The following is a 24,128-nucleotide window of genomic DNA, read 5'->3' as shown; positions in this document are numbered from 1 at the left end:
CCGGTAATCCAGATCGTAATAAACTGGGACGGTCACTCCTGAATGTACGACATGTTACACTGTTCCATTGTTGCGCCAGAGACAAGGATGACGCATATCTCTGCTGCAATGCCATTCGGTTGAGGTGTCGATCGTCTCGGGGGTGGGGTGGTCCGGGTGGTGCGACCAGACCCATCTGGTCGTGTTCTACAGCCGTCTGTGAACGTTCTGTACACACCCTTTGCACTACCGACACAATTCTTCGCACACGAGCTGCATTTTCCCCAGATAGATGTATCACGTTCTCTCATGCCACTCATGCGCCCTCTTTCAAACTCACTCATTTGACAGTACTTTTCTTGCATACGTCCGCGAGGCATCCTGCACATCTGCTCAAGTCACACTGATCCCGTACCTTCGGTTTATAGCGACAACGAGATCCGCAGGCACAGTTTAGCAGTCGATGGTGGTGCCCAGAGATATCGATGTGGACCTTGTACCTGAGGGTCGACATGCTTCAAATGCTAATCATTTCTTCAGAACATACTAGTCCACATGTCGTGTGAATATGAACTTCCTATCTCTAGTTCAAGGTGTTCTGGATTTTATGGACATGAGTGTATATCAATCATTCACAAAATTTACCAACACCAATAAGTGGATAAGAAGCGGTAAGAATCTGTAACAACACGAAATAATAGAAAATATTATTTCAAGAATGAAGTCCTGAAAAGGAAATTAATATTTAAAAATGGTACTTAAATTTTTATGATGGAAGTTGATTCCGTCCTGGCTGGCAACGTCTCACGATTGGTCCCTTTAGCACCCTTTAGGGTGTGCTGGGATCTCCCATTTTAGTAGCACATTCCGGAAGGAATATCCCTTGCAAGGTGCACCGTGATGAATATAGAGTTTTCTGTTGCAAGCAGCATGATGATTCCCCTTGTTCCTTTCCTTGTAGGCTCCTTGTAACCGTAGGCTTTCTCGCAAACACACTCATACACGTACAGACACACTCTCACACATACTGAAACTAAAACAGCACGTTAATATGTGGTCCAACCATTCCTACTTAAATATCAGTCGAGTAAGAGTTGAGTAAGTTGAGCCTCGATTACACACTGCCTTCATCACTTCTAGGCCTATAAGTTGTGATTAGTTGCAAACCTATCAGAAATTTTCTTCGTCTTCTTAAAATATCATGCTTCGAAACTGATCTTGTGAAGTGTTCTGAAAACATGCTGGGCGGTGCTTGCCTTGAAAACGTTAACTGTTCATATCTGTCACAAGCTAAGCTCTTGACCAATAAGAGAAAAGGAACGGATCGCCATGCGGCCATGCAGCTATGAGCTTAAAGGTGACTTGCTCCAAGGTTATCAGATCCTGGCCTTCACCACAGCTGTTATTAATGGGCCACTGACCGAGTTAAATTAGGCTTTTGCGACAATCTCAGTTTTAACTCAAATTATGCCATATTCTGATACAATATGTTGTAGATGACATATTTCTTTCCACAGTATATACTACTGTATAAATGATGCAGAAGTATTATATGTGTATTATTTTGATATATTGATGCGTTCTTGAATTAGTAATATATTTTGTAGAAATCCTATGTGTGGTGTGATAATTGCATTTTCGGAATAAATTGTAGTGTAGAACTTTAAAGTAGGTAGGTTTGTACAGTGCTTACGCTGTGTCATTCTACATTGTTAACAGTTCCTAGTTTAGAGGTTACAACATCAAAAAACTCAATTAACAAATTTTCAAGTTGTACAGACTGAGAACGATTACACTACACATAGTCCTGGCGAACGGGAGAAAGATGTGAAAGAGGAAAATCTGACTAATTCAATAATGGAATCCTAATGTCCAAAAAATTAAAACGAATAGAGGAATTAAAAGATTCAATTATCAAACCAGTGTGACGAAAAAGTCATATCCCAGAATTAATAAACATTTACGAAATTACCAACTGGTTCGATAGAAGATAAGTCAGGTTTCGGAAACATTACTCCACTAAAGCTCATCTTGTATATTACAGCAGGATATAGCAGATATATTTGATTCAGGTGGTCAAATGTATCACGATTGACATATCTAAGGATTATGATAGGTTAGATCTCGGGAAACTACTGACAAAGTTAGTGCTGTTGAGATAGATAAAATAGTGGCTGGATGGGTGACTATAAAGAGGTGGCCAAATTATTAAACATTAAAAAATGGGCATTGAACACATAAGATATTGCCAATATTTAGTTGATGACTTTAGTACTTGATATGCACCCTTTAGCTTTCATGAGTGACTTGATTCGACCGGGCATACCCTCAAACAGTATTTTACACTGGCTCTTTAAATCGTCATGACATCAGATCTGAACAATCTTCTCAATCAAGCCAATTTTCGTCGTTATATTTGTTTTTCCGATTTTTATTTGCTATTGCCCGAGGATTTTCGACGAGGTTCATGTCTGGACTATTTCTAGGCTTTATGCGTAAGAACAAAGTCACTTTGGCCAAACCACTCTAACACCTGAGCTACCAAACGGGTTCTTAATACTGTACTGTTCACGTTTCATAGTTCCTTCTAGAATATATATTCGTCCACACCCGTACCAAGAGAACACACTCCATACCATCACTGAAGTTGGATGCTTCACTCTCTGCTTCACTCAATCTGGATGGAATACTTCCCCTTTTCTTCTGACATATTGACTTGTTTCTTCTTCGACAGAAAATACTGATACGTCACTAAAACAAACCTGAAATAAATAAAACAAATAAGCCTAACATGAAATGCAATAAGCTTTACGGTTTAAAAAATCATACATTTACTGTACTGTACGGTTACATCACTTGCATTGGGTTAAAATGGAATAATGAATGATAATTTAGGAATTACAGTAATTGCCATGGATTTGCCTGTTTCCATTCATCAGATGACCAATTCTGGAGAGTCTTGGCCCACTGGAACCTCTTTGCAACCATGGCAGGAGTAATCTTCCCATTTCCTTGAGGTCGTCTTGCTTTCATTCCAGCATTCAACAGCTCTCGCGTCACCGCCCTGGCTGGTACCAGTAACCCATACTCTTCTAATTTCTTACGTAAATCTGAACTAGTAACATTGTGATTGTTTACTGACAAATTAATCAGTTTTGCTTCCTCCTTGGGGTTAGTTTCTTCTTTCGCTCACAGTTTCCAACACGTTGTTGACATTTTGTCTCCCCCTTTTCATCACATTTTAAAATTCTACTTACAAATTGCTGCCATATTTTCGATCTAGAATCTATCTCTTGCTGTGAATAACGTTTCTCAAAAGCAGGTCTCTGACAATGCCTTTCTTTCCGAAAGATCCTTTCGTCTCCCCATAACCTCAAAATTTTACAATTCTCTAGAACCACTCTGAAGAAATGTCAACCGAACTCGTGAATAGTATCAATATTGCGTGTAACTTAAAGAATGCACAGTCTTAACAATAGGTCACATTATTTACTTCCATACAGCAACAATATGCAGATATAGACAATAAACAACAGAACATGTTCACTAACAAAAATGACACAAAACCATAGAAATAATGAAATTACATTGTGGTTCTCACTGTAGCCACTATATGAAAAAATACAGTAGTGTAGACAGGGATATTCCAAGTGGTAACCATCAAACAATTTCAAGGATTAGGCTATAAAGGTTGATAATTTACATAAAGATAAAAATATACGTTTCACCATTAGAATTTGGCCACGTCTGGTGTATTTCTAGAAAATAAAACTCAGAGCATTGTAGTAGGTGAAGCTTTATTTGATCCTGTAACAATTATTGGATTGGCTCCCACAGGGCAGTATTATGAGACCTTTATTATATACAACTAGCAAATGTACCCGTGCTTCGCTACGGTACTCTACATTATATACGGATATCGAAGTAAATTACAGCATTGTGAAATCCACAGACGTCATTTCCAATGTAAGTGCGATTTGCGTAATTGCGATGATAACGTAAAGCCCACTTGTCTACTGCAATTCACAAAGAAGTTAGTAATTTTCATTCAACGGCAGGCCCGATTGCCTTGTTCGCTGACAAAGTCGATTTGGGGAGGTTTCATTACAATGGCAGACCCCATTTCCTACTTTCAGATAGATCATAGTTAAGGAACTTTTCTTATATTTGCAAGGACGCTCCCTACTGCAAGTCAAAATTATGTTGTGTTCTTATCATTATAATGGCAGACGCATTTTTTAATGCCAGTCAGCTTACTGCCAGTCACACCGAGTTGGTGAGTTTCCATTACAATAGCAGGCCACTATGCCTAAAGTCAGTCACATTTTAGATGGGTAAATTTCACCGAGTTGGTGAGTTTCCATTACAATAGCAGGCCAGTATGCCTAAAGTCAGTCACATTTTAGATGGGTAAATTTGTTTATAATGGGAGACACCCCTGCCTACTGACAAACAGAATCGGGTAAAAGAGTTTTGAAAAAATTGCACTCTCCCATGTCTTCTGCTAGTCGAATCGAGAAGGGAACTATTCGTTACAGAGGTGCACAGGTGTTGGAGGACGACCCCAATCTTACTGCCTGTCAATGTCGATATGGACAGGACTGATTACAATAGCAGACGCCCTCCTGCTGACAGTCACTATCGATTTGCAATGGCAGACAAACCCTATCTAGATCGCTACAAATCGACATTAATGAATTAATATAGATCGTCATAGGGAAGTATATGGATGTCTACCTACATTTACAGGATAACTGCTGTTAAACGATACATCATATCGAAAAACTGATTGTACGATAAGACACCTCTGGCGACATTTAGCGATCTAAATAGCTGGTCTTAAGATATGTTCAAGTATCTCTTCTATTTAAAGGTAAGATTGTTTTAGAAAAGTCGAATAGGGTGAAATTGGTGTAAGCTTTTCACATATTGAATTACTTTTCAGCTACTTATATGACAGCTTAAAACATAGAATTTGACACACATGTAGCTACTTGGTGGGCTAATATTCGTGTAGAATTTGATGATTCTATCTTTCCCATAAGTGATTCAAACCATCAATTATACGTACGTGTGCAAGGGGCAAAATTCAGGTACAATCAATAAATAGACCCCAATATAGCGTACAAGGGAGAGAGATAGGACAAAAGGTCATAGGACCAAAGTTGTAGAACACTCCAAATCGAATGGAGATTGTGACATCCGTTTCGTGATACGACTTAACGTTCAGCCAACAAATACCTCAAAAGAATTGTCTGCACATTCATTAAAATTGCCTCCATATTTCGATATTTCTGGGGGTAAAAAGTGAAACATTTGAAAATATTGGAATTTTACGTCAGTTAGGGACTAAAAGCTATAATTTAACCAATTTTCAATTTTCTACCTCGTCTGGCAGGTTGTGCCGCCATCTAGATTTAGAGGGACGGGGGATAAAAATTACGAAATTCCTGAAAATTTCTAAGCCCATGAAACATATAGGTTGTCGCTTTGGATAAATTATACGAGTGCATTCTTATGTCGAGCCCAAAATTAGAGGCCCCCAGCGTGCTCCCTTCAGGGAATTTTTTGAATTTTCGATTTTTCTAAGGATCCTGGGTTCATCAGGTTCTCCCTTACCAAGTTTCAAATTTCCGAGGATTCTAGAAGTGCTTCAATAATTCACGCCTATTTTCATTTTTAAATATTTATATATGCACCGTTTCAGGCCGACATGCTTTTATATGTACAGTGGCGGATAACCATGAGCACGTTTAAAAGTGCAGACCTCAACTTCGAGTTTCATAACTCCTAAACAGTGCCTGATATCAACAAACGATTTGCGCCAACAGACGCCACCTTTACCGCTCTACATGTTTGTTTCTAAACCATTTGCTCGTATCTCCTATATTTAGGGGGTAAATTGAGTTCAAAATTTGAATAGGGTGAAATTTGGGTACATTTTTAACGCTTTACATTACTTTTTGCATACTTATATATAAGCTAGGATCATGAAATTTGGTTCACATATGGCCCCGGATCGTTCCAAAGTGCGCACCTAACTTGATGATCATATCATACCTATAAGTGTGTCAAACAATGAAATATACTTGTAAAAATCACCAAATTTACGAACGATCCTGAAATAAAGCCAAATCTAACGTATAAGGGTGAGAGATGCGACAAAAAGTCATAGCACCAAAGTTATAGATCACTCCAAATTGAACTGAGATTGTTCCATCCTTTTTGTGATACGACTTACTGTTTAGGCAACAAGTACCTCAAAAGGAATGCATTACAATTGCCTCCATATTTCGAAATCTTGTGGGGTAAAAAGTGAAAAATTTTAACATCTTGGAATTTTTCCGTCGGTTAGAGACTGAAAGCTATAATATATATCATATTTTCAATTTTCTACATCTTCTGGCAGGTTGTGCCGCCATCTCGATTTGGGGTACGGGGGATAAAAATTAGGAAATTCCTGAAAATGTTTAAGACCACGAGATAAATTGTACGACGGCGTTCATATGTTGAGCCCAAAATCTGAGGCCCCTCAGCGTGCCCCCTTCACGGAATTTTGGGAATTTTCGATTTTTCTAGGGATCCCGTACCAAGTTTCAAATTTCTGAGAGTTCTGGAATTGCCTCATTAATTCACGCCTATTTTCATTTTTAAATATTTATGTATACATCGCTTCAGACCGACTTGCTTTTATACATATACACTAGTAAATATACCCGTGCTTTGCTACGGTATTCTACAATGTATACGGATATCGAAGTAAATTGCTGTACATGAAGTGAATAAGAATGTTTTAATTGCATGTCTCTTGGCGTTTTCCGAGAAAAAGCAGTCATTGTTTCCAATGTAATGTGCCAGTTGCGGAGTTGACATGATAACGACAGGTCCACTTGTCTGCAGCAATTCACTATGCGCAACATCAGTCACATTTTTATGGATAAATTTGTTTATAATCGGGGGCACCTGTACCTAGTGATAAAGAGAATCAGGTAAAAGAGTTTTAAAAAAATGCACGCTCCCTTGCCTTCTGCTAGTCAAATCAAGAAAGGAATTATACATTACAGTGGTACACAGGCGTTGGAGAAGGACCCCATTCCTATTGCTAGTTAAAGTCGATGTGGGGAGTACTGATTACAACAGCAGACGCCCTCCTGGTGACAGTCACTATTGATTTGTAAAGTATTAATTACAATGTCAGACACACCCCTTCTAGATCGCCACAAATCGACTCAAATTAGTAAATGTATCGACATACGGAAGTATATACATGTTCACCTTCATTTACAGAATAACTGCTGCTAAACGGTGCTTTGATATTGAAAAACGGATTGTATGAAAAGACGCCTCTGGCCTCATTTAGCGATCTAAACGGATGGCCCTATGATATTTTCTCGTATCTCATCTATTTATTGGCAAGATTATTTTAAAAACGTTGAATAGGGTGAAATTTGTGTAAGGTTTTCACACAGTGAATTACTTTTCAGATACTTAAGCGACAGCTTCAAACGAAGAAATTTGGCTGGGTGGGCCACTATTCGTGTAGAATTTCATTATCCCATCTTTCATATAAGTGAATGAAACCATCAATTGCACGTGTACAAAGTGCAAAAATTTAGACAAATTCAGAAATAGAGCCAAATTTAACATAAGGGATAGAGATACGACAAAATGTCATAGGACCAAAACTGTAGATCACTCCAAATTGAACGGAGATTGTGCCATCCGTTTTGTGATTCGACTTACCGTTTAGCCACCAAATACCTCGAAAGGAAGGCCTGGACGGTCATTAAAATTGCCTCCATATTTCGATATTTTCCGGGAGTAAAAAATTTTTTTTAAACATCTCGTAAATTTTCCGTCAGTTACAGGCTAAAAGCTATAATTTTGCTAAATTTCAATTTTCTAACTCGTGCGGGAGATTGTGCTGCAATCTTGATATGGGGGAGGGGGTTCAAAATTGGGACTTTCAGGAAACTTTTAAGCCCATGGAACCAATATGTTATCGCTCGAGAATTTATATATATATAACAGTATGTATAGATCGCGGCAAACTGACTTCTATTTATTAGTATGGATTTTATTTCACCCGATTCCCTAGTGATAAAGAGAATCAGCTAAATGAGTTTTGAAAAAATGCACACTCCCTTGCCGTCTGCTAGTCAAATCGAAAAGGGAATTATTCATTACAATGGCACATAGGCGTTGGAGGAGGACCCCATTCCTACTGCCAGTTAAAGTCGATGTGGGGAGTACTGATGACAGCAGTAGACGCCCTCCAGCTGACAGTCACTATTGATTTGTAAAGTATTAATTACAATGTCAGACACACACCCCTTCCAGATCGCTACACATCGACTCCAGTGAATGAACGTAGATCGACATACGGAAGTGTATGCATGTTCAGCTTCATTTACAGAATAACTGCTGCTAAACGGCGCACGGTATCGAAAAGCGGATTGTACGGTAAGACGCCTCTGGCCTCATTTAGCGATCTAAGTGGCTGGCCTATGATATTTCCTCGTATCACATCTATTTAAAGGTAAGATTGTTTTAGAAACGTTGAATAGGTTGAAATTTGTGTAAGATTTTCACACAGTGAATTACTTTTCACATACGTATGCGACAGCTTCAAACATAGAATTTGGCTCACATATGGCTACTGGGTGGGCCAATATTCGTGTAGAATTTGATGATCCTATCTTTCCTATAAGTGAACCAAACCATCAATACGTGTACAAACTGGAAAAGTTAGGTAAATCCAGAAATACAGCCAAATTTAACGTACAGAAAAAGCTATAATTTTGCCATATTTCAATTTTCTAACTCGTCTGGGAGATTGTGGGGGTTAAAATTAGGATTTTAAGAAAACTTTTAAGCCCATGAAACCTATAAGTTATCGTACTTGATAAATATCACCGGCCGTGTTCTTCTGCAGATTTGAAACTCCCAGAGTATCCCCCTCAGAGAATTTTGAGAATTTTAGATTTATCTAGGGATCCTGAAGTCATCAGCTTGTCTGGTACCAAGTTTTAAGTTTATAGGATTCCTAGAATGGTCTCATTAATTCACGTTTTTTTTTCATTTTATGCCTTAATTCATATATATAGTACAGTATAAAGAGATCGCTCCAAATTGACTTTCATTCATTAATATGGAACATATTTCACCCGCTTCCATAGTGGTTCTAGGGGCGTCTAACTCCCAAAGTAGGTTTTCCAGGTAGTAATTCGTACTTAAAAGCCATACTGAGACATACACACGTCCACTATCTCGGTCATTTTTGACAATTTATTTTTTCACTTTCTCACCCCCTATGCCGAAGAGGGATGAAGTTGGACTTAAAAAATCCTGAATGTTACTATTCATCTCAGCGACCCGAAAAACTGTGGATTCGGCAGTATATTCGATTATTTTTATATCTTACTCCCCCTCCCCCACCCTAAAGGGGAGTTCTAGTATTCATCTCAGCGACACCGATAACTATGGATTCGACACTATTGTCGATTATTGTTATGTCTCAATCCCTCTCGCCCCCCACCACAAAGGAGGGTGAACCTGGACTTATAAAATATGCGGAGTCTCACTAATAATCTCAGGGACCCCGACAACTCTGGATTCGACACTATTTTCGATTATTTTTATGTATTACTCTCCCATCGCCCCCCACTTTGAAAAATTCCGGAGTGTCACTATTCATCTCAGCTATCCCAAAACGTGTGGATTTGAAGTTACATTCGATGATTTTTATATCTCAGACCCCTCGCCCCTACCCCTAAGGGTTCCTGGGGTGTTCTACCCCACGTGGTTTGTTACCTGATACTAAAAATTCGAAGTGTACAATTCACCCCGGCGACCCCGAAAACTATGTATTGGACACTATTTTCAATTAATTTTATATATCACACCCCCTCACCCCACACCCCAAAGGGGGATGAACTTGGACTTATAAAATATCCGGAGTCTCACTATTCATCTCAGAGACCCTGACAACTATGGATTCGACACTATTTCCGATTATTTGTATATATCACTCACCCCACCACGAAGACAGCGGAACTCGGACTTAAAAAATTCCGGAGTGTCGCTATTCGTCTCAATGATCCCAAAAGGTATGGATTCGACACTACATCCGATGTTTTTTTATATCCCAGCCCCTCGCCCACCCCCCTAAAGGTTCCTGTGGGTGTATTACCCCTACGTGGTTCGCCTTCTGATACTAAAAATTCGGAGTGTCACTATTCATCTCAGCGACCCCAAAACTATGTATTCGATAAAATTTCTATTATTTTTATATATCACTCTCCCATCGCCCCCGACCAAGAACGGGGCTGAACTTGAACTTTAAACAATTTCGGAGTGTCACTTTTCATCTCAGCGACCCCGAAAAGTACAGATTCGTCACTACTTTCCATGATTTTTATATCTCAGCCCCTCGCCCCCCCCCCTAAGGGTTCCTGGGGTGTATTACCCCCACATGGTTTGCCTCCTGATACTAAAAATCTGGAGTGTCAATATTCATCTCAGTGACCCCGAAAAGTATGGATTCGACACTTTTTTCGATGACTTTTATATCTCACACCCCTCGCCCCCTGACCCTACGGGTTCCTGGGGTGTTAACCCCACGTGCTATGTATCCTGATACTATAAATCTGTTGTGTCACTATTCATCTCAGCGACCCCGAAAACTATGGATTCGATCCTATTTTCTATTATTTTATATATTACCCCCATCGTCCCCACCCCGAAGGGGGCTGAACTTGGACATTAAAAAATTCCGGTGTGTCACTATTCATTTCAGCGAGCCCGAAAAGTATGGATTCGACACTACTTTCGAATATTATTATATTTCACACCCCTCGCCCCGCACCGCTCGTAAGGGTTCCTGTGCTGCCTTACCCCCACGTGGTTTATCTCCTGATATTAAAAATCTGGAGTGTACAATTCACCTCGGCGACCCCAAAAACTATGTATTCGACACTATTTTCCTTTAATTTTATATATCATTCTCCCCTCGCCCCCTATCCAAAAGGGAGCTGAATTTTGACTTTTAAAAATCGGGAGTGTCACTATTCATCTCAGTGACCCCGAAAACTGTGGATTGTACTATTTTATTCAATTATTTCCATTATTTCCATAATTTCCATACCTTGCGCCCCCCCTGAACCCCACTCATAAGGGAGCTACGGATGGCTTACCCCCACATTGCTCGTCTCCTGATAGTAAGTCACAAGTGTACCAAGCTTGGTTGAAATTGCTCCAGTGGTTTAGGAGGAGATGTGTCATTTACACACATACATACATACATCCATTTTTATATATAGTAAGGTAAGATAGATAGACAGATAGATAGATAGATAGATAGATAGATAGATAGATAGATAGATAGATAGATAGATAGATAGATAGATAGATAACGGATAAGCATGAGCACGTTTAAAAGTGCAGACTTCCACTTCGAGATTCATAACTCCTAAACGGTGCATGATATTACCAAACGGTTTGCGCCAACAGACGCCTCTTTTATTGCTCTCCATGAATTTTCTAAACCATTTCCTCGTATCTACCATATTTAGGGGATAAATTGAGTTGAGAAATTTGAATAGGGCGAAATTTGGGTACATTTTTAACGCTGTACATTACTTTTTGCATACTTATGTATAGGCCCTAAGCTAGAATCATGAAATTTGGTCCGTATATGGACTTTGATCGTGCCAATGTGTGCAACTAACTTGATGATCCTATCATTCCTATAAGTGTGTCAAACAACGACACATACCTGTAGAAATCACCAAATTTACGAACAATCCAGAAATACGGCCAAATCTAACGAAAACGGGAAAGAGATACGACAAAATGTTATAGAACCAAACTTGTAGATCACTCCAAATTGAGCCGAGGTCGTGCCATCCGTTATGTAATACGAGTAAACGCTTTGCGAACAAACAGCTCAAAAGGAATGTCTGCACATTCAGTAAAATTACCTCCATATTTCGATATCTTTGGGGGTAAAAAGTGAAAATTTTGAACATCTTGGAATTTTTCCTTCGGTTATGGACTAAAAGCTATAATGTATCCAATTTTCAATTTTCTATCTCTTTTGGCAGGTTGTGCCCACATCTTTATTTGGATAAAAATTAGGGAGTTCCTGAAAATATAAAGCCATTGAAACCTATAGGTTGTCGCTTTGGATAAATTATCGGACTGTGTTCTTATGCTAAGCCCAAAATTTGAGGTCCCCAGCGTGCCCCTGCAGGGAATTTTTAGAATTTTCGATTTTTCTGGGGATCCTGGGGTCATCAGTTTCTCCCGTACCAAGTTTCAAATTTCAGATATTTCTGGAAGTGCCTCATTAATTCACGCCTTTTTCATTTTTAAATATTTACATATACATCGCTTCAGACCGACTTGTTTTTATATATGTAATAAATAAGTTTCAGTATTTTGAGTAACTGCAAAAAGTCCTTGACAATATTGTTAGATGGACATTAGGAATGCTATATTGGTAAACGGTGTGGAAAGTCAGGTTCTCTGTTTCACAATTAGAGTCCTCTCTGATTTAATTATTGTGTTGATGGGAAGACTTGGAGAAAGGAGACAAGCTGTTCGATTAAGCTGTAAATTATGAAATGTAATTGGAGAGATGGCTTGGAATGCCATTAGTTGATGAATACATTTCAGTCATATTCTTTTAGTGTAGGAAAGGTCACAACATGAAGATAAGTTGGAATTCATGGGGACAAATTTTGGAAAATATTCACTTATAGGAAGATGATTTAGTGATTGAAATAATTTACCAAGGGAGTTTTTTCATATATTTCCACACTCTTTTCATCTTTGCTACATAAACAACCAACAGCCCTAAATGCCGTTGTTTGATTGGTTCATTGATTCACATATAGAAAGATGGGAACAGGGGAATGTGAATATAAGAGGATGAAGAAAATAGCAAGTCTTTGAGGAAATGGGGACCAATAGAAAGAGAAACAGAAGCAAGAAATGGTATTGGGTAAGAATTTGGAAACATGTATGTGTACATATACTCTGCTGAATAATCACAAATATGTAGGTAATTTTAAATTTACGTATTTACAAATGTTCCTCCTTTTCTATGCTACCTCGTCTACTGCTATCCAACATGCTCTTATCTCTCTTATCAGTTGTCTGAAAAGCTGTGGCTATAGGGACTTGGGTTAAAACGGAGCAGGTCATTATGCAAGTTAGGTTCCAAAAAGGGTAAAAGAATAAAATAAATAAATGCAATGTAAATTTAACCTAATAGAAGTTGTGTACTATAATTTCAAGTAGTTGCATAAGTTGTACATGTGTTGATTATGTTTGTAATACAGAAGATATTATGAGTAAAATTTTGTATATTATGTACATTTATTAAGAACGAGCTGTGTGTTTAATAGAATAAAATAGCTCAAATTGTGTAATACTGTATTTTAGGAAATTGTTTTCTTCTCTTTTCTTTTAAAATTTAGTGCTCGATAATAATGTATTTTTGTGTGCCATTTGCCACCAAGGTAGACACCTCTCTTGCATTTAAAGTGATTTTGATTTGATTGTTCCTTTCCAGTATATATTTTTAAATGGGAGATAAATCAATTATAATTATAAGAAATTTATTTTCTCAGCTATTTTTTGTTTAGGCCAATATATTTTTATTCCCTTACTTCTTCATTCTGGTATTTTATTTCTCACTTATAGCCTTCCGAAGGTACTAAGGAGGAAATGTTCATAGAAGAACATACCAATGAACAGCTCTTGCCATACATCAAAGAAGAAACAAAGTACGTACACTGTACAATTAGGAATATGTTGCACCTATTCACAGCTGTGTTCAATAATGGTTGGTTTATTTGCATAAACTGGCCATTTTCGTAAGTTTAATTCCTTACAAGGTTACTTTCAAATGAAAATATCTTAAAATTCTATTGTTTAAAATTATCTAGAATATTCAGGAACTTTATGATCATATTTAATGTTCCATCATATGGTTTTATTGAATATATATCTACGAAAAGAATATCTGGTAAAGCTGAATATTTTTGAAGTGTATTTATTTACAATACCTTTAAGCAAATATGAAGAAAGTGTTCTTTGTTTCACTGTCTCTGCGTCATTTGTTCATCACATTCTTATCATCTCAAATGCCACCTGAATCTATTGCCTCCAGATATTCTGAGTAAGTTTTTGTATGTTGATACCAACAGTGACACACAGAAAAATCAATGTTTGTAGATTAAAATTAAGTCTACATAATTTAAAATTGTTAAGTTTTATTTACATTTTAAACAATATAATTATTTCTACTGACATAATCAGTTTCATTAATCAATATAATGATGGCTGAGTTCAATAATGAAATAACTCAAAGAATGTCATTTTAAAATTATTTGGTTAGATTCCTTTTTTATGATCATTTCTGTTCTCTTGTGTGTTAAGCCAGATTCCTCCATTTGCGGATGCCATAGAAGATAATGTGTTGTAGAAATGAAATTTCAGATCAGTAGTTCTACATCTTCGATATTATAGTTTTCATATAAAATGTCTGCATTGTTGTAAGCGTAAAAAATTTTGGTATTGAATTTATGTTCGTTCCAGTGTTGTGGTCGCACTTGCTGAACAATTTTAGTGTAAGTGCTTGTAGTGAGTTGATTGCAACCATACTTGCACAGTTAGTATACACTAATAAATTGGACAGCTACAAGTGGAATTTTAAACTTGTGCAGTTTGCCTAAAACATTCCGAATTATGCAAGTGAATTTATTATCTCATAAAAGTAGGTAAATAATGCAATGATATAATATTATTTCAAAATTTTAATCATTGTCACTGACCTTACAAAGTAGCACAAGTGTATATTCTGTTTTCAAACATTTAATCTCGTTTTTTTGCCCTCACACCTTTGTTGGTTACTGTGTGAAATAATCTTTGATAATCCCTGGAAAATGATTGTATAGTCTCGGAATATTGCTCTTAACCAAGCCCTTATATCGGCAGGTCATGCAATGGCTAGTCACTGCCCAAGGTTTTACTTCAAACCGGCTTAGTGATAGAAACTACAAATTCTGAATAGTGTATTAGATTTTGAGGGTGGTTAGAGTATTCTCGACCCGTATGCGATGCATTGACTTGTTCCTACTATACATTCAGAACTAGTGGCAAGAAATATTCATGTCAGTCCTCAGAACTACCAATACCAGCTTACACTCTCTCATTAGTCAAAGTAGAACCATGCACACAACTGAACATCGCACTAATACGTCAACTCTTCGAGGTTCAAATCCTACTGTTTCTTTGTAATTCACGTGTAACAGGACACAATGGGCTACGTTAGAGAACAATCTTATATTATGACCACTAGTAAAGATGTTGCTTATGAATGCTTTTCACACACAAAATGCCGATTTCTTTTTTTGATGGAGTCTAAATTAGCTTCATACTTCCTAAACATATTTTATGCAGAGGTAGCTTAGTCCATTGTATATCATAGATTTTAGATGCTTCTGAAGGATTCAGTTGACCGGATCTTATCTACTGCTTCCCACTATGTTTTATATCTCACATCAGGCGTTATTTTATCCTGACTCTCATTTCAGCTGTCTACAAATATCATGCAGCAACTTAAATGACTTCTTTTAAAATGTCTAAAATATTTCCCATGCCAGTTTCGTACTCAATTACAGAAGAACAGGTTTTAGGATTCATAAAATCTCCTAATTGCTGACTTGTGGAAATACACGTATTTCTGAGCTTACAGCGTCTTTCAGTTTAGTCCGGCTCACTTCAGATATGGTGATCTGTGGCTCTGTAACTTTTGCAACAAAGTTAGTCTCCTTGTTGACTTTATCCGCAGCTTACAGATGACTGGTAGATGTTGCATCGCAACGATTTAATAAGGGACAACTCTTGTCTCTAGAACATCTTATAGATTTCTTCCTATCAAAAGGATGTAGTCAATGTGAGTTGGATGGGAGACACTGTAGTACGTGACTAGATGAATATCACACTTTTGGAACCGTGTGTTCACGTTGATCAGTTTCTGCATAATCGGGAATTTGTTGGTCGTCGTTGTTCTTTTATCCATATCCATGGACGCCATAGACTGTGTGTTCTTCTTTCCTCCGTCCGTCACGTCCATTCAGATCATCGCCAACGACGATATAGTCAGCGGTCTTCTTGTCAGGCAGTGCCCAGAACGCATCTTTGGTGCGCACGCCAGTTTGTGGAGGGTTGCACTGGGAAATTAGAATTTCCTTCCCTCCCCATTGCGGACGAGTTACATCAAGCGATTGTCAGACTTTTGCACCTCGGAGACTGAACCATTAAATTTTGCTGATATGACAATGTCAACACCATGAGCTGTTCTTCGGTTTCCGTAGAACATCAGTTAGTAGCCACACCCCTTCTCCCATGACTTTTCTCAACCCCATTTTTTTTCCTGCATCTCACAGATGCTTACAAGCCTTCTCTCAAGTGCAGTGGCTTATTTGCTACTTCATCCAGGCATAATTGTATGATGGGATTCAGAATGGGGGTACTCACTTGCTCAGCCGTCACAGCCCGTGCGTCGGTAACCCTTGCATACATCTCATGCTGACTGGGCCCTGCCAACACGCGTCCCTTTCAGAGGATGCCCTAACATTGGTTCCGATTCAATGAGACATATTTCTGTAATCGTATGACGGTATTAATTTACGGCCGGCTTGTCTTGAAGCATTTTAGAGCTCATGAGAGCAGGTAGTTACGTCGCTCCGGACATGGGGAACAGACGCCTTTTGCAGCCGCTCCACTAGAGAAGAAACGCTACGCTCTTATCTGCATTAAATTCCAGACAAGTAGAAAACGTCTTCTGCCAACAGCTCCGTACCGTATCCGCCAAAATTGCCATTAAAGACTTTGTACGTGTTTGGTACGTGACAGCTTCTATATTTTGCTGAAGTCTGTTGCCAGGCCAGTGGAGAACCTGTATCCGTCACCTGGAATGCGCCACGTGTTACAACAGTATAGCTGATTCGTAGAGAATATTTATCAATGCAAAATGAAATACCATGTTAATGAAAAAATAATTGTGAACCTGATAAATCACTTGTCACAAGAATCACCGCAATCACGTAAAAGAAGAACAGTTACAGATTTTTTGCACCTTTTGCTTGGCGTGATATGCCACAAAACGTATGACATACAATCCACTGTCATTTTTTCTGCTCCCTGTTGTCTAGTGGTGTGAACATCAATATCTTGTGAGATGATCAAGAGGTCGAGTCTGTCATATCTGGAATCAATTTTCCTCTTTTATTTATCCACTTGTTTTCTTCTAAGTGTGCACTAATAACACGTGGTCGAGCCACCCATTACTTTCCTTGTGAGGATGTCATGCATTCGACTGGGCCATATGAATTCAGTACACACAGGATGAATTGGGAAGTACCAGTTCATGTTACGGTATACTGTGGCCTGCGTGATCGACTTTTCCCATGTGCCAGTTGTAAGCGGATCTCACGTTTAACCAAGAAATTTGTATTCCTCGCCCTTCTCTCCTAGAATATGTTGAATCACTCTGCGGTTGGGAGGCATGCACAGAATTGAATGCTATCCAACTATGTTATCAATCCACTAAAAATAATCACGTTGTCCGTGATCTTTTGAAATAAATGGAATCTCATTTCTTCCTTTACATAGCAGCAATATCCATTACGGTGCAATTCAAGGTCTTGTCTTCTCGAATTTCGGCTCATGCCTTGATTTCCATGTTCTTTCTAGCCGTATTGTTAAAGGAATACTTGTAAGAATATTCAAGGGCATGATAGCTTGCGTTTGGGTTCAAATTCATGATATCAGAGCATTGTAATAAAACACTACCACCAAAGCCATAATCTCTCTTGCCTTCGTAATGTCTATAAGAACAGTACCTGGAGGAGAAAGACAGCATCAGTGTTAGGAAGAGAGCCGCCATGTACATGTTATATTTCAGCTTTTACAGGATTTCATCAGGATGAGTGGATTCCACGTTGCATACGGCTTGTGTTAAAGACATAAATTAAAACGTAGACCGATGTAATACATGGTAGCAAGCATGAACGTCCTTGTATAAACCTACCGTCCTATATGTAGGTTGGCTCTGTTTGATTGCACATCAAAGCTACACAGTGACGTAATAGAATGCAACACTGATATGATAACAATGTACAAATGCAATATGTATATTTGTGTGATAGAATAACATTCATAAAATGTTAGCCATGGTTCAGCAATCTCGCTGACCGTCAGCAACTACTGTTCTAATTTTATTAATATCTACAACACTGAGATTCTCTTAAACAACCTCAACAACAAGGGCTTTTACAAAAATTATTACTTCCCTGCCACAAAGCGCAGAGTGGTTCAACAAGAACAAAACTCCAAAGCATATGACGTCCTTTATGTAGGAGAACAGACATATACTGATTTCAATAGATAAATGTGTGCCGGATGAACTGACACTAAGGATACGACGAAGACCCAGTGCAGTGGATTTGGTCAAATCTAGCGAAAAGAAAACTGCCAGGAACTGGACTTGGGCCTCTTATAGGTAAAAGAAACATATAAGAGACGCAAAGAAAATAAAACATAACAGTGACAAGGGTAAGAACTTAAATTTATTATGAAAATAAAATCAAAAGAAAATAGCATAAGTAAAACGGGGGCCGAAAATCAAATGGGCAATATTAATAATATGTGGCCCGTGATTAAAATACACCAGACACAATGGTGATAATACCTTCGCAAACGCTTACCTTCGTAAAGGACGTGAAGAAAAGTTTAGCATAAATATATGGTATCTATACCAATTAGCTGAAGCATATGAGTTTAGACGGTACAAAACATTTCTTTATAGCACGTCAGGTCAAGACAATCATAAGATTAGAGAGTAATAGCCTCACATCATAACGTACTCTCATTCGATTCTACCGTCAAGGCATCAAGACTCTCAACAATAATAATCACATCCCCGAGAATACAATAACATTAAGTAAAAAGAGCATAAATAGAGAAGAGGGAAGGGTGCACCGAGCTCTTAAAATTCAACCAGAGAGAAAAAGCAAAAGGGGCGGTTACCATAGTTTCACCCAACACAACAAGAATATATGGAAAGGCAACCCTCAAGGAATAAAACATATTAAACTAGAAAATAAGTAAGGAAAGCCAATGACGGCGATATGAAACTATCAATAAACAGGTAAATTAAGCACAAAAGGTAGCACGAATCGAAAGTCGGAACCACCCACGCTCACACAGAGACCAAGAGGTTAGGTTGTCGCAAATAAAGGAACATATAAGAGTGTCGACGTACAGCACATAATAAATAAACAACCGCTCTCGAGCTCAGACAGAATGATCCAGAAAGTGGTCCATCAAAGGAGACGGAGTGTCTTTAACACCAAAACACACAGAAGCAGGCAAAACGCGTAGTTAGCTTGAATTCATACCAGATCAATGAAATGGATATGAATTATACAACACACGCGATAAAATAATAGGACATGAGCTCAAGCGGAATGTTAATAAAGCGACATGGGTAAAAGGTCTCGGTCGCACACAGCAGACAATCTCATACATACACATGAATTCGTGTTACCTTCTATTCTCAAAATAAACATAGTGAATCAGTAAAAGAAATCAAGGTTAACACACGAATAAATCAGAAAAACACGTAATGAGAGAAGCCTTTATTACCCAACTAAAAGAAGATTAAAGAAAAATAAATACCTCGATAATATAAGCAAACAGCATACTCAAAAGGTTGAGATGTGTCCAAAGACATCTTGAATTTCTTAAGATATCTTTTATAAGCCATTAAAGCGACTTGAAAATCGAATCCCTCCATCTTCTCAAGTCGAAAGGTTCTCAAAAAATCCATCATAAAGATAATCCCACAAGACGGGGCAGAAAGAAATGCTTTGACCTATCCTATCGTATATGACGCCATCTGTCGGAATAGAGAAGGATTACATAGTGGTAACGACACATCAGGGTAAAGAGTAATAGTTGATAGATAATAGAGTTCGCTAGGAACGTGAAGACATCAGAAAAGTAAACGTACCATAAAATGATATGGTGCGGTAGACGGATTAAAGTACTTGTATTTCTCCTTTTAGGCTGGACCATTTCTCATGCATTCTTTTTTTTGCTAGGGGCTTTACGTCGCACCGACACAGACAGGTCTTATGGCGACGATGGGATAGGAAAGGCCTAGGAGTTGGAAGGAAGCGGCCGTGGCCTTAATTAAGGTACAGCCCCAGCATTTGCCTGGTGTGAAAATGGGAAACCACGGAAAACCATTTTCAGGGCTGCCGATAGTGGGATTCGAACCTACTATCTCCCGGATGCAAGCTCACAGCCGAGCGCCTCTACGCGCACGGCCAACTCGCCCGGTCATGCATTCTTTAAATGAGGTTGTCTATTAACTCGTACATTCTTAAATCGTGACAAGTTTCTGCACGTGATATCGTGATTCGAGGGATAAGACGCAACACATCCTCGAAACAAGTGAGAGGTTTTGAAATTTAAGTCTATGCTCAGAATTTGACCTCAGAAAATGCATACTCTCAGGAATGTTATATATATGAATAATGGGCTCTCAGCACGGAAATGTGTGATTGGAATGTCCAGTAAGAATTCCTTTGTATGAGAGATGCAGTGGAGTTGGCTGTTGAACTATTGGTCACATGGTTTTAATTTGTTACTGTAGGTCGATAGCCGAGGTGAGCTATAGAGATCATCAACCTCCGGATGGTGAATCACCTTGTTTTAGTTGCAATGTGTGCAGTAAAGTCCTGCCTGGGAAGGTGGGCCTCTTGCGACATCTGAAAAGACACAAAGATGATCGTCCCTTCAAGTTCGATCACTGCGGAAAGCTCTTCGATAGCAGAAGCAGCGTGTCGGAACACCTCAGGATCCACCCACTTCTAGTGTGCGGATTTTGCAATAAATGCTTTACATAAAAATCCCTTAGCCAAGGAGTGCTCAGTATGTCATAAAAAATTCAGGAACTTAATATACTTAAACAACCACATGCAATTTCATACAGGCTGGAAGTCACACAGTTGCAATGTCTGTGGCAAATCATTCATCCAGAAAGGTAGTCTAACTAATCACATGCGGACACACACAACGAAGAGGCCTCACGTACGCAATATCTGTGGCAAATACTTCAGCAAGTAAGCCTACCAAGCTAAACACATGCGTACTCACACAGGCGAAAGGCCATACTGTTGCATAGTATGTGGGATAGCTTTCAGGCAGAAAGTCCATCTAACAGATCATATGCATATTCACACACAATATAAGCTACACATGTGCAACGTCTGTGGGAAATCCTTATGCCGGAGAGTCTATCTAACACGTCACATGCGTATTCATACAGGTCGTAAGCAACACTGCTGCAATCTCTGTGGAAAATCATTCATTGAAAAAGGCAACTTATCAGCTCACATCCGGACACACTCAGGCGACTAGCCATACTGCTGCATTGCATGCGGCAAATTCTTCAGGACCAAAACCAACCAAGTAATTCACATGCGTACTCACACAACCGAGAAGCAATACTGTTGCATTCTCTGTGGGAAATCTTTTACCCAAAAAGCCCATCTAACATCTCACCAGCGTATTCATACTAGCGATAAGCAGCACTACCGCCACGTCTGTGCGAAATCCGACCAGAAAGTTTATCTTACAGGTCAAATGCGTACTCATACAGGAAATATGCCACACTGTGGCTAATCCTCAATCACGAAAACCTAACAAAGCTTTGCACATGTAGACTCAGGCCAGACGCCACACTGCTCCAATATATGTGGGAAATCGTTCTGCCATGAATTCCATATAACAGACCACATGCGCACTCACACAAGCGATAAGCCATACTGCTGCAATGTCTTTGGCAAATCATTCTTCCCGAATGGCAACCCAGCAGTTCAAATGCTGACTCACACCGGCCATAAGTGTTATTGCAAGAATATATGTGGAAAATTCTTCGGCATCAAAACCAGCCTAGCAGTTCACGTGCGGTATCACACAGGTCAGGGGCCATCCTGCTGTAATGTCTGTGGCAAATGTTCAGCCAGGAAGTATTCTAACAGTTCCGATTTAAACACACACGAGTAGTGCGATAAAATGTTCAGAGCATCATGTAACTTAACCATGCACATGTGAACCACACTTGACAGATGCTGCACTGCTCCGCTTTTAGTGGTAAATCATTCGCATGCAGCACCACGCTGTCGGTGCACACAGGTGGGACGGCGCACGTGCGTTACGTCACGCCGTGATGAAGCCCTGCGTGATTTAATTGTGATGTTATTTTGCTTCACGTCCCACTAACTACTGCACGAGAGTTCCGAGTTTCACAAGACCTCTAATTCAGGAGATGTAGCCAGGGACATGCGTTCACACACAGCAGAGAAATAATGAAGTTCTTCTGCAAGAACGGCACTTTCTCGGCACACCTCATGATGTAGAGCGGGAAGCGGTCCATCCCTTTGTGTCATTTTCTTTGAGAGAAAATCTTCAGGTAACATAATGCCAGGTCCGTTTGCGAAAAGAGCAAAGGACATTTCATGTGTTATCTCCTCACCAATCACAGGTATATGACATCCGCTTGTTCTCAACCATGGACGACCCTTTTTCTGTTTTCGGACTAAAGTAGAAATGTGCTCATTGACAATCGTAAGGGGGCCGTCGAGATGCGAGGAGAAGAAGTAATCCGGATGAACACAGAAGTATCATACAGCAAAGACAAGTGGTGAAGAACTAGAAGTGCAGGAAAGAAATATTTAAACTTTTGAATAAACAATTCAGGGGATTCATAAGTGCCTATCAAGTAATAATAGAGTATGCAATTGAAGAAATTGTTGCTGAAAACTGAGCACACCTGTGTAGACCAGTAGCTCAAAACTGTACATGCTCCCTCGGCACTTGTACGATAATATTGTGCCTGTCAAGCGGTTCTAAGTGCATAATGAATGTTCAACTTCATGAAGATCACGTAGTTTTCGAAGGGGCGTCTAAGTAAGAAATCGTATGTCGACAGCTGCAGTATACTCGCCCTTAAATTTCTCCAATTTTGTTTACCTGGTGGCAGAGAATTGGCCACTCTCTTTTCTGAAATGAAGCTATGAGAAAGTCAGGAAAAATCTCTTATATCACAAAGTTGCAAGTGTTGAAGAGACATACTGAGTACTGAACCCTCTTTGACAGTTCCAGTTTTTCAGCATAAATTGTTTAATCTTGTGTCTCAGGTGGTGTTAATGGCTCTTCGTCACTTCCAGGCAGGACTATTGGGTATCGAGTTTGGCCTACATAAATTAAAAGCTTACATAATCTGACTATATTTTTTCATAGAAAAACAATGAAATACGAAGGTGGGTGTGTTTTCAAATATGGCCATAAACAGTGGTCTGCAGTCAGTGATATTAATATAACGCTGCGGCTGGACGATTTCAGGTTGAAATTAATATCCAGCACAAAGGAAAGCCTGAAGGGCTATTTACAGAAAACCACTTTGTGGTCAAGTACAAAACAACAACATGACATTCGATCTGTTCGCCTCCAAAGCAACTGTGCATTATGCTTCCGATTTTTTAATGTGTAAATAAATATCAGGAAGTGATCTCCAGACCTTTTGAATTTATGCCATCCACTAACTGACCATCTGCATGGGACGAGATACCTGGACCCTCAATTGAATCTGAGTAACCTCGAATTCACATCACTGAGATATCATGGTCACCAACTGCATTAATGTTTAAAGTTCAGGAAACGTGCCTCATGACCAAAGTGACCTCTCATTGAAGTTAATTGAACGTGCCTGATGACCAAAGTGACCTTCCAGAACAAGAGGACTGCAAGTGCCAGTGAATTAAGGGCGTAAAATTACACAACATAAAACAGTGTTATTGAAATTAAATGAATGACGTTTAATGAACCAAAACAACAGGTTGAAGACGGTGATTAGAATAAATTCATGAAAACCTGTGAAAATAATTCCTTTTAACTTTTAGCTATAACGTTCAATCAAACCCTGAGGACTTCTCTTTCTTTTTTTATTTGATAATTTAGGATGGTTCATGTTTGTGGGTTACTGTAGTCACGTCCTTGTTCGT

At 39.0% G+C, this 24,128-nt stretch overlaps 1 protein-coding gene across 1 annotated transcript in view; it reads left to right on the top strand.

The window, feature by feature from the left end:
• Positions 1 to 23,351, top strand: part of LOC137503025 (uncharacterized) — a 70,919-nt gene extending 47,568 nt beyond the window's left edge. Inside the window, exons 4-5 of the mRNA XM_068230403.1 lie at positions 13,690 to 13,776; positions 23,265 to 23,351. Coding sequence (XP_068086504.1) covers positions 13,690 to 13,776; positions 23,265 to 23,351 — 174 coding nt within the window. The remainder of the gene's footprint in view (positions 1 to 13,689; positions 13,777 to 23,264) is intronic.
• Positions 23,352 to 24,128: the final 777 nt, after the last annotated feature.

Source organism: Anabrus simplex, chromosome 14, assembly GCF_040414725.1.
Source record: "Anabrus simplex isolate iqAnaSimp1 chromosome 14, ASM4041472v1, whole genome shotgun sequence".
NCBI lineage: Eukaryota > Metazoa > Arthropoda > Insecta > Orthoptera > Tettigoniidae > Anabrus > Anabrus simplex.
Note: the sequence above shows the minus strand (reverse complement) of the source record. Positions and strands in the feature narration are given on the sequence as shown.